The 12,421-nt window shown below is 41.2% G+C and overlaps 1 protein-coding gene across 1 annotated transcript in view; it reads left to right on the forward strand.

Moving 5' to 3' along the window:
* The first annotated feature begins 11,155 nt into the window (after positions 1-11,155).
* LOC109882261 (histone deacetylase 8-like) overlaps positions 11,156-12,421 on the forward strand; it is a 2,790-nt gene continuing 1,524 nt past the window's right edge. The window contains exons 1-2 of the mRNA XM_031793074.1: positions 11,156-11,169; positions 12,359-12,421. The exon at positions 12,359-12,421 is cut by the window's right edge and continues 71 nt beyond it. Of these exons, the coding sequence (XP_031648934.1) occupies positions 11,156-11,169; positions 12,359-12,421 (77 nt within the window). The remainder of the gene's footprint in view (positions 11,170-12,358) is intronic.

Consider the following 12,421-nt stretch of genomic DNA (forward strand, 5'->3'; position numbering starts at 1 on the left):
GAGCAACTCTGTTGAAAACTTCCCAAGAGACTTTGCAATACTGTAATTCAGGCTTTATTTCATCACTGTATTGTTATGGTGAGTGAGTGAGTGAGTGAGTGAGTGAGTGAGTGAGTGAGTGAGTGAGTGAGTGAGTGAGTGAGTGAGTGAGTGAGTGAGCGAGAGCTGAGCCATTCAAATGTAGGGCTAGTTTTTAAGATGATTATGCAATTCTAATGTCAGTGTTTGAGCCTTAGATTGAAACTACCAAACATTTTGTCACATTTGCCAGTTCCTCATGGTTTCACCAGTTAGCCTTCTCCCCACTTCATTTATAATGTGTCTGTTTTGCTACCTATTCATTGCCTTCCTGTTGATGTGATTTTTTGTTGTTGTTGATGTGTTTGTATCATTATGTATTTTTTCTTACCTTTTTGTTTTTAGGGCTTAATTCTATGTTCTAGAAGGGGCTATTTGATATTTGGTTTTGTTATATGAATGAAGAACACAAAGTGCAATTTATTACTATGTGTTTTCTTCCTTTCTATTATAAGAAATGTAAGTTGTTTGTTACCTTTTGCATTTGTTCTTATTTTGTATACAAGTTTATTTTTGCATTATAAACTGAATTAACTCAACACAAAGGATAATTGGTAGTTCTGAATTGTATACATGATTATTAGAATTGTCACATCAAATGATGGATACATACCTCATATGATTCTACTCAAAGGTTATTCTACAAGATAACAGACACAAAGTAACAGTGTTTAACTAGGTGGTTTACAATATGTGTGAGGATGGATGTTTGACAGAGTACGACATAGCTGAAAATATAACGTAATATATGAAATAATCGTCATGTAGGCAATGTAGTCTACAGATTCCTAAGGTGGCAGTTTTCAATGCAACGAAGCTGCATGATGTCAACTACCACAGAGGGAGTGTCAGATCAAATACAGCAAACATTTATTTATCGTCCTTTTTCAAAATGCACAAAATCAAGGTGCTACTCTACTGTTCATTGCCCTCGACTTGGTGATGGAAGAGGAACATCCAACACGACACGCCTCTTTTATATACCTTACATTCCCATGCAACTCTACACTAGCCTGATCCCAGAACAGTTTGTGCTCTCATTATGAAGATGTGGCATCACAGTACCATTAAGGAGCTGGTAAGAGATCAGAAACAGACTGACACCCAGGATAACTCTACACTAGCCTGATCCCAGAACAGTTTGTGCTCTCATTATGAAGCCATGACATCACAGTACCATTAATGAGTTGGTAAGAGATGGTCGTTTGGCCCCTGAACAGGCAGTTAACCCACTGTTCCTAGGCTGTCATTGAAAATTAGAATATGTTCTTAACTGACTTGCCTAGTTACATAACAGTAAAATAAAAAATGTAATTGCTGAGTCCAGGCTAAGTTGTGTTCCAATTGACTGTGTGGAAGAGTGCTGCTTGGGCAATAGATTCTCCCCATTTTGTGCTAATTCATCTCCCAATATCTACAAAAGGGGGAGTGTCTAGACTATGGCTCACTTGTAAATAAATGACAGGTCAAGTCCCTATCAAACCAGCTACCACTGCCTCTCTTCTCACTGACACTCTGAGCTAACCAAAGAAACCAGAAGAGAGCTGCCAATCTTCAGAAGAAGAAGAAGAAGAAGAACAACAAAGTAGCCAGAAATCAGAAACAGTCAGATTGAGTGCTCCTAAGGCTTGAACACTGCCAGAGAGAACTGCCTTGATCACGAAGGCAAATAGAGTCATTACTGTTTTCCTACTTGCACTTGTTACAAAATCCTCCTCAACTCCTGACATTCCAATCACTTCAACATCGGGCTGGGCGATATGGACAAAACATCATATCACCGTATAAAAAATAAAACATTTGAATGGTATGATGGTGCTTTGTTTTAGAATAATACAAGTTGTAAATTTGTTTTATGACTAGTGCGTGACACTAGGGTGGCAACACAATTTCAATGGATCTTTCTCCATTCATATAGTTTTATACTGTTCAATTCAACTTTAACCAAACATTTATTTCAGAATTTTCATCAATTTCTGCATTTCCTGCACTCATTTCAGGTCATTTCCACACTGCCACATAGGGCTGCACGATATGGGCAAAACATCTTGTCCTTACTTCAAACCAAATGTTGCAATTGTGACATGACTTGCGATTTAGACAAAACACTTGGGTGAACTGTTGGAATCATGGAAATGGAATGATTATTCTAATTCTATAATTAGAATATAATAGTGGGCACTTTGAATACAGTGTTGCTTGACATGACAACAAATAATTCATTTCTAAAATGATCATACCATCTGTATTAATTGTGCGTTACCATAGTACAATAGAAGTATAATTCATGAAATAAATAAACACCCCCAAGGTCAAAAGACTTCTGTCTGTATTATATTGATTCATTATTTTATACACCAGTATGGGCAAGTTTCAGATAAAGTCAGAGGTAGGCTACTATTGTTGGTCGTAGTTTGTCTGTAACATCAAAGAAGAAGGGAATTAGTTACTGTGAAAAAGGGATAATATTGTGTTTATTAATAGTACAGTTTTTTATATCTTGTTTTGGTTCCATGTGTCGTCAACCTGAAATGTTGGAGAGAGTGAAATATATGTTAACCTAATCTTTGGCACTTTGTAATAATTTACAGTATTTATTGTTAAGAGGGTGTTGTGCTTGTTTCGGCCTGCAGAGGGAGCCGCTCGATCTGGTGGTTGCTATAGAGTCAGTTGAATGAGAGAGTAGATAAACAATATATTTTCAACGTTATCATCACGGTGAGCGAGTTATAAAGCATTGGATATGAAATTCCAAGTTCAGCTTTTGTGCTTTTTCGCTATGAGCTAAAGGGGTTTTAGAGGATACGAGGCCTATGCTTTGCCATTGCAGAGCGAGTAGTCAGTGTTGCATTATACGAGTGCCAAAAACTACTACTTTACCTGAAAAACAGTAGGACACAGACCGTCATAACACATTGTAAACAACTACAATCCTTTCATGTTTGACTACATGCTGCTACTACAAAACCATGGTATTTTTCTCATTGTACCACCACGTTTCATTTGTGTGCCGTGGTAGCTAGTACAATGAAAAAAATATGTATTTTTGGTCACTACCATGGCAGGAAAATACCATGATACTTGTGCAAATACAATGGTATTTTCCTGCCATGGTAGTACAATGACAAAATACCATGGTATTTTCCTGCCATGGTAGTACATATCACTACCATGCAGTTGCAGCATGTCATTCAGGGCAAGTGGGGTATTTTTAAAAATGTATGTATTCATTTATTTTGGCCTGTTTTGTATGTTATTTTGGTATTAATATGTGTCACATATATGAATATTGAGTTAATAAAGCCACATACAAACATGGTCTCTTTGTTTTCTTGAGTAAAGCAGCTCCAAAGTGCAGGTGTTTCAGCTCAGTGCTTTCTGTGGTGGTGGGGCAGCCTGCACAAATACAGACCAGGAGTATTCCTTCTGGTCTACGTGAGCAATGACTACCATGAGGAATGGAACGCAGTTGGATACCATGAGGAAAAAGCATGATCACAAAATGGCTGTACACATTACCAGGATGTGTACTGTGAGCATGCACTGACCAAATGGCAAGTGTCTTCACTGACATTTACAACCTCTCCCTGTCCGAGTCTGTAATACCAACATGTTCTAAGCAGACCATAGTGCCTGTGCCCAAGAACACTAAGGTAACCTGCCTAAATGACTACCGACCCGTAGCACTCACGTCTGTAGCCATGAAGTGCTTTGAAAGACTGGTCATGGCTCACAACATCATTATCCCAGATCCACAGATGATGCAATCTCTATTGCACTCCACACTGCCCTTTCCCACCTGGACAAAAGGTCTATGTGAGAATGCTATTCATTGATTACAGCTCAGCGTTCAAAACCATAGTGCCCTCAAAGCTCATCAATAAGCTAAGGATCCTGGGACTAAACACCCTCTGCAACTGGATCCTGGACTTCCTGATGGGCCGCCCCCAGGTGGTAAGGGTAGGTAACAACACATCCGCTACGCTGATCCTCAACACAGGGGTCCCTCAGGGGTGTGTGCTCAGTCCTCTCCTGTACTCCCTGTTCACCCACGACTGCATGGCCAGGCATGACTCCAATACCATTATGTTTTCTGATGACACAACAGTGGTAGGCCTGATCACCGACAACAACGAGACAGACTATAGGGAGGAGGTCAGAGACCTGTCAGTGTGGTGCCAGGACAACAACCTCTCCCTCAACATGATCAAGACAAAGGAGATTGTGGACTACAGGAAAAAGAGGACCGAGCACGCCCCCATTCTCATCGATTGGGCTGCAGTGGCGCAGGTTGAGAGCTTCAAGTTCATTGGTGTTCACATCACCAACAAACGAACATGGTGCAAGCACACCAAGACAGTTGTGAAGAGGGCATGACAAAACCTTTCCCAAGACTCACAGCTGTAATGACTCTTAGACTTACCCAGAAAGACTCACAGCTGTAATGACTCTTAGACTTACCCAGAAAGACTCACAGCTGTAATGACTCTTAGAGACTTACCCAGAAAGACTCACAGCTGTAATGACTCTTAGAGACTTACCCAGAAAGACTCACAGCTGTAATGACTCTTAGACTTACCCAGAAAGACTCACAGCTGTAATGACTCTTAGAGACTTACCCAGAAAGACTCACAGCTGTAATGACTCTTAGAGACTTACCCAGAAAGACTCACAGCTGTAATGACTCTTAGAGACTTACCCAGAAAGACTCACAGCTGTAATGACTCTTAGACTTACCCAGAAAGACTCACAGCTGTAATGACTCTTAGAGACTTACCCAGAAAGACTCACAGCTGTAATGACTCTTAGAGACTTAGCCAGAAAGACTCACAGCTGTAATGACTCTTAGAGACTTACCCAGAAAGACTCACAGCTGTAATGACTCTTAGAGACTTACCCAGAAAGACTCACAGCTGTAATCACTGCCAAAGGTGATTCTAACGTTTATTGACTTGGGTGTGAATACTTTGGGAAATGAGATATTTCAATATTTCATTTTCAATACATTTGCAAAACATTTCTAAAAACATGTTTTCACTTTGTCATTATGGGGTGTAGATGGGTGAGACAACGAATACATGTTGAATTCAGGCTGTAACGTGAAATAAATCAAGGGGTATGAACACCAATAAGGCACTGTAACACAACGTGATATGAAGCAGAAAATATGAATGATCCATATGTTACTAACTAGACCACTTGTTCCTGAAAACATTTAAAAAGTCAAAACAAATAGCGTATGTAAACAAACGGGAAATAGCTGTAGGCTATCAGGTGTTATTAGGGGAAGGACAAGGCTGCAATGGAATTTGTAGTATTGGCAACAACGACATACATTGCAGTACAGGAGATAATGTAAAAATGTTTTTTTGCGTTCCACGGAAGGCCCGTGTCGGGACTAAAGTCCAATCCCTTTCAGGTGTTATTAGGGGAAGGACAAGGCAGCAAACTCGCAGAATTGAAGGGTTTTCTGGGGGCTGGAACATCAAATATACCTGTTGTGTTCAGAGCATGTGACAAATGAAATTTGATTTGGTTTGATCTTTTCTTACTTTTTAATTCTGCATTGTTGTTCTGCAAAGTCTACACCTGTTATATTCGGCGCATGTGACAAATACATTTTTATTTAATTTCATTAATGCCACCTCATACCCACCGCCCTGATGCCAGCTCACACCCACCGTCCTGATACCAGCTCCAACCGACCGTCCTGATACCAGCTCATACCCACCGTCCTGATACCACCTCACACCCACCGTCCTGATACCAGCTCATACCCACCGTCCTGATACCAGCTCCAACCCACCGTCCTGATACCAGCTCCAACCGACCGTCCTGATACCAGCTCATACCCACCGTCCTGATACCACCTCACACCCACCGTCCTGATACCAGCTCATACCCACCGTCCTGATACCAGCTCATACCCACCGTCCTGATACCAGCTCATACCCACCGTCCTGATACCAGCTCCAACCCACCGTCCTGATACCAGCTCCAACCCACCGTCCTGATACCAGCTCATACCCACCATCCTGATACCAGCTCATACCCACCGTCCAGCTCATCAAATCCAGGTGACTCGTATAATTCACAAGGTAAGTCTGTGCATATACTTTCTGCACACTGGTAATTTTCAACTTTCTATCCAATTATATTTCAGATTAAGTTGTATTAAGGAAAGGTAGGCTATTGTAAGAATTTTCAGTGTTTGCAAGTCTAGCCCTATGTTTTCACTGTAACGTGAAGGGACAAGTCATTGTAACATTGTGGGAAGACTTTCTGAGGGCATTTTACATACATACAGGAGAGTTATTGTTCCCGCTGAAGCAACAAAGCCCCTACACCACAGCAAGGCAAGGTGGAGTCCACAAGAGGGGAACAAAAATAAATTGAAAATGAGGACCGGCACCCGGTGAAGTTGTGGTGGAGTCGAAGTTTCCAATGTCAAAGAAAATATTGTTCATTAGATGGTTGGAGAATGTGCCAGTTCTTGGCAGATGGTTAGAACACTGGAGAATGTGCCTGTTCTTGGCAGATGGTTAGAACACTGGAGAATGTGCCTGTTCTTGGCAGATGGTTAGCACACTGGAGAATGTGCCTGTTCTTGGCAGATGGTTAGAACACTGGAGAATGTGCCTTTTCTTTGCAGATGGTTAGAACACTGGAGAATGTGCCTGTTCTTTGCAGATGGTTAGAACACTGGAGAATGTACCTGTTCTTGGCAGATGGTTAGAACACTGGAGAATGTACCTGTTCTTGGCAGATGGTTAGAACACTGGAGAATGTGCCTGTTCTTGGCAGATGGTTAGAACACTGGAGAATGTGCCTGTTCTTGGCAGATGGTTAGAACACTGGAGAATGTGCCTGTTCTTGGCAGATGGTTAGAACACTGGAGAATGTGCCTGTTCTTGGCAGATGGTTAGAACACTGGAGAATGTGCCTGTTCTTGGCAGATGGTTAGAACACTGGAGAATGTGCCTGTTCTTGGCAGATGGTTAGAACACTGGAGAATGTACCTGTTCTTGGCAGATGGTTAGAACACTGGAGAATGTGCCTGTTCTTGGCAGATGGTTAGAACACTGGAGAATGTGCCTGTTCTTGGCAGATGGTTAGAACACTGGAGAATGTGCCTGTTCTTGGCAGATGGTTAGAACAATGGATAATGTACCTGTTCTTGGCAGATGGTTAGAACACTGGAGAATGTACCTGTTCTTGGCAGATGGTTAGAACACTGGAGAATGTACCTGTTCTTGGCAGATGGTTAGAACACTGGAGAATGTGCCTGTTCTTGGCAGATGGTTAGAACACTGGAGAATGTACCTGTTCTTGGCAGATGGTTAGAACACTGGAGAATGTGCCTGTTCTTGGCAGATGGTTAGAACACTGGAGAATGTGCCTGTTCTTGGCAGATGGTTAGAACACTGGAGAATGTGCCTGTTCTTGGCAGATGGTTAGAACAATGGATAATGTACCTGTTCTTGGCAGATGGTTAGAACACTGGAGAATGTACCTGTTCTTGGCAGATGGTTAGAACACTGGAGAATGTACCTGTTCTTGGCAGATGGTTAGAACACTGGAGAATGTGCCTGTTCTTGGCAGATGGTTAGAACACTGGAGAATGTGCCTGTTCTTGGCAGATGGTTAGAACACTGGAGAATGTGCCTGTTCTTGGCAGATGGTTAGAACACTGGAGAATGTGCCTGTTCTTGGCAGATGGTTAGAACACTGGAGAATGTGCCTGTTCTTGGCAGATGGCTAGAACACTGGAGAATGTACCTGTTCTTGGCAGATGGTTAGAACACTGGAGAATGTGCCTGTTCTTGGCAGATGGTTAGAACACTGGAGAATGTGCCTGTTCTTGGCAGATGGTTAGAACACTGGAGAATGTACCTGTTCTTGGCAGATGGTTAGAACACTGGAGAAAAAAGCTTGTCTGGAACTTAAACAATAAATAGACCGTAGGAAAAGACAATAGATCAAACATGAAAAATGTGGAATAATATATACAAAAATGGAGTCTCCTCAGAGGGTGAAGTGGAGGACCATCCTCAGTGGATTTCATGAAATTGAAAATAGTGAAACATTTAAAAAAAAGTTATCCTTTTTTTAGATAAAACTATACTAAATATAAAATCACGTCACCAAATAATTGATTTAAAACACATTGTTTTACAATGTCTACAGTAGCCTCAACAGCACTCTGTAGGGTAGCACCATGGTGTAGCCAGAGGAAAGCTATAGTATACTTAACAACATTATAAACGTAAAGTGTTGGTCCCATGTATCATGAGCTAAAATTAAAGATCCCAGAAATGTGTTCCATACCGACAAAAGCTTGTTTCTCTCAAATGTTGTGCATGAATGTGTTTACAATTTGTAGCTCCCGCAAAACCTTTCTTTGTATTGGTGGTTACATTTCATACTGCAATCCATTTAGAAAAAAATATTTGATGAGAGTTTGTTGATGTCAACCGCCTGTATTCAATTGAGAGATATGTCATGAATATGCATAGCCATCTCGAGACAACCCCAATATAAAGGGTTTTTTCTCAAAGTTGCCATGATGTGTCCTATTTATATCAGTCCACTCATAAAATCTTAAGCATTACGAAACTTCTATTATGGTCAAATAAACCTCATGTAACAAAAAAGCCATTCATTTTTTGGGGGCCAAAATTTTACACTCTCATTGACCTCCATACAAAAACTATTTGTTTGGTCGGCGAAACAATGAAAAAACGCCACCTGCTGGATGGAGACAGATTTTCCGCCTCTCAATTTTCAATTCAATTTCAATTTAAGGGCTTTATTGGCCTGGGAAACAAATGTTTACAAGCAAGTGAAATAAACAAAAAATGTACAGTAAACATTACGCAAATCCAACTCCTCCTTTGGCTGCCTTTCCTTCCAGTTCTCTGCTGCCAATGACTGGAACGAATTGCAAAAATCACTAAAGCTGGAGACTTATATCTCCCTCACTAGCTTTAAGCATCAGCTGTCAGAGCAGCTTACCGATCACTGCACCTGTACATAGCCCATCTGTAAATAGCCCACCCAACTACCTCATCCCCATACTGTTATTTATTTTTGCTCTTTTCACCCCAGTATCTCTACTTGCACATCATCATCTGCACATCTATCACTCCAGTGTTAATGCAAAATTGTAATTATTTCGCCTATATAGACTATTTATTGCCTTACCTCCCTAATCTTACCTCATTTGCACTCACTGTATATAGACTTTATTGTGTTATTGACTGTATGTTTGTTTATTCCATGTGTAACTCTGTGTTGTTATTTGTGTCACACTGCTTTGCTTTATCTTGGCCAGGTCGCAGTTGTAAATGAGAACTTGTTCTCAACTGGCCTAACTGGTTAAATAAAGGTGAAATTAAAAAAAATTAAACACTCACAAAAGTTCCAAAAGAATAAAGATGTTTCAAATGTCATTATGTCTATATAAAGTGTTGTAATGATATGCAAATAGTTAAAGTACAAAAGGGAAAATAAATAAACATAAATATAGGTTGTATTTACAATGGTGTTTGTTCTTCACTGGTTGCCCTTTTCTTGTGGCAACAGGTCACAAATCTTGCTGCTGTGAATGCACACTGTGGTATTTTATCAAAAGTTTATCAAAATTGGATTTGTTTTCGAATTCTCTGTGTAATCTGACGGAAATATGTGTCTCTAATATGGTCATACATTGGGCAGGAGGTTAGGAAGTGCAGCTCAGTTTCCACCTCATTTTGTGGGCAGTGTGCACACAGCCTGTTTTCTCTTGAGAGCCATGTCTGCCTACGGCAGCCTTTCTCAATAGCAAGGCTATGCTCACTGAGTCTGTACATAGTCAAAGATTTCAGTCACAGTGGTCAGGTATTCTGCCACTGTGTAGTCTGTGTAGGGCCAAATAGCATTCTAGTTTCTCTGTTTTTTTGTCAATTCTTTTCAATGTGTCAAGTAATTATCTTTTTGTTTTCTCATGATTTGGTTGGGTCTAATTGTGTTGCTGTCCTGGGGCTCTGTGAAGTGTGTTTGTCTTTTTAAACAGAGCCCAGGACCAGCTTGCTTAGGGGACTCTTCTCCAGGTTCATCTCTCTGCGGGTGATGGCTTTGTTAAGGTGGTTGTAGAATTGAATGTCTCTTTTCTGGATTTTGATCATTAGTGGGTATCGGCCTAATTCTGCTGCATGCATTATTTGGTGTTTTACAATGTACCCTGAGGATATTCTTTCAAAATTCTGCATGCAGAGTCTCAATTTGGTGATTGTCAAATTTGTTGACTTCTTGGTTGGTGATCTCCAGACCTCACAACCATAAAGGTCAATGGGTTCTATAACTGATTCAAGTATTCTTAGCCAGTCACTACAAAGACACAGGCGTCTGTCCTAACTCAGTTGCCAGAGAGGAAAGAAACCGCTCATGGATTTAACCTTGAGGCCAATGGTGACTTTAAAATAGTTACAGTTTAATGGCTGTGATAGGGGGAAACTGTATGTCCTGAATACAAAGCGTTCTGTTTGGGGCAAATCTAACACAATATATCACTGAGTGCCACTTTTCATATTTTCAAGAATGGTTGTGTCTGCATCATGTTATGGGTATGGTTGTCATCGGCAAAGACTAGGGAGTTTTTTCATGATAAAACTAAACGGAATAGAACTAAGCACAGGCCAAATTCTTGAGGAAAACCTGGTTCAGTCTGCTTTCCAACAGACACTAGGAGACAAATTCACCTTTCAGCAGGACAACAACCGAAAACACAAGCCCTAACACACTGGAGGTGCTTACCAAGACGACAGTGAATGTTCCTGAGAGGTCTAGTTACAGTTTTGACTTAAATCGCCTTGAAAATCTATGGAAAGACTTGAAAATGTGTGTTATTAAGCAATGATCAACAACAAAATGTGGAAAAAGTCAAGGGGTGTGAATACTTTCTGAAGGCCCTGTAGCTACTAATTAACCATGACCTTTGCCACAATATACTGACCCTACTGTTACTCTTGTTTACACTAAGCTGCACTGGGGTCGAAACACGTGGTCACATTAAGACACCATGGAGCCGGCACGAAATATGGATCAGAAAACGTACCTCAACGCAGGGATGGGATCAATCAATCAATCAATCAATCAAATGTATTTATAAAGCCCTTCGTACATCCGCTGATGTTACAAAGTGATGTACAGAAACCCAGCCTAAAACCCCAAACAGCAAGCAATGCAGGTGTAGAAGCAAGGTGGCTTGGAAAGACTCCCTAGAAAGGCCAGATCCTAGGAAGAAACTTAGAGAGGATCTGAGGGGTGACCAGTCCTCTTCTGGCTGTGCCGGGTGGAGATTATAACGGAACATGGCCAAGATGTTCAAACGTTCATAGATGACCAGCAGGCTCAGATAATAATAATCCCAGTGTTTGTAGAGGGTGCAACAGGTCAGCACCTCAGGAGTAAATGTCAGTTGGCTTTTCATAGCCGATCATTCAGAGTTGGAGACAGCAGGTGCCTCTGTACAACACATTTTACTATCATCCACACCGCTCCATCGAGAAGATTGAAATACTGCCCCTGTTTGTCCTCATGCGAACAGTAAACACAGCAGCCATTATGGAATGGCACAAAGGAGCTGATGGACTGACACTGCTATTTCAAAATGGCTGCGGAGGCTATTGCTAGCTAGCATACGGATGGAAAGGGCAGTTTTCCAGGAAAACGAGCGGTATTTCCAGTATTTCTTGATGAAACAGTGTGGATAAAGGTCCAATTTGGAGTACGGCCACGTATCCCATCCCTGCATTATGGTACGTTTTCTGACCCATGTCTGGCGCCGGCTCCATGGTGTCTTAATGTGACCACGATTGTGATCCGACCCCAGTGTAGCACAGTGTAAACAGGTGTAACGGAAGGGTCGGTATCTTTAGGCAACCATTACCGTAGCTAACCAACTCAACTTGGTGCTTGTTTCACACAGATTGGGGATGTTTGAGGAGTTGTAGTTATTCTTTTAGATTAAAGATTCGATCAAAATAGCTAGCTACCATTTTGCTCCAAAGCCAGTACCCCATTCTGAGCTCTACCTGCAGTTATAGAACAGTTGAATAACTCACTGTTGTTTATTATCTACTCCACTTGCTTTGGCAATGTTAACATATGTTTCTCATGCCAATAAAGCCCCTTGAATTGAAATGGAATGGAATTGAACTCTGTAGTACAGTTCCAGAACTCTGTTAGCTAAGTAGATAGAATGCTTTGGAACAGTCTATGTTCCATCTATCTCTCTCAGTGTTGTGAAGCCCCATGTTGCAACCATTAAGGAGATGGCCAAGTTCCACACAGACTCACGCTA

Source organism: Oncorhynchus kisutch, linkage group LG16, assembly GCF_002021735.2.
Source record: "Oncorhynchus kisutch isolate 150728-3 linkage group LG16, Okis_V2, whole genome shotgun sequence".
Taxonomy (NCBI): Eukaryota; Metazoa; Chordata; class Actinopteri; order Salmoniformes; family Salmonidae; genus Oncorhynchus; species Oncorhynchus kisutch.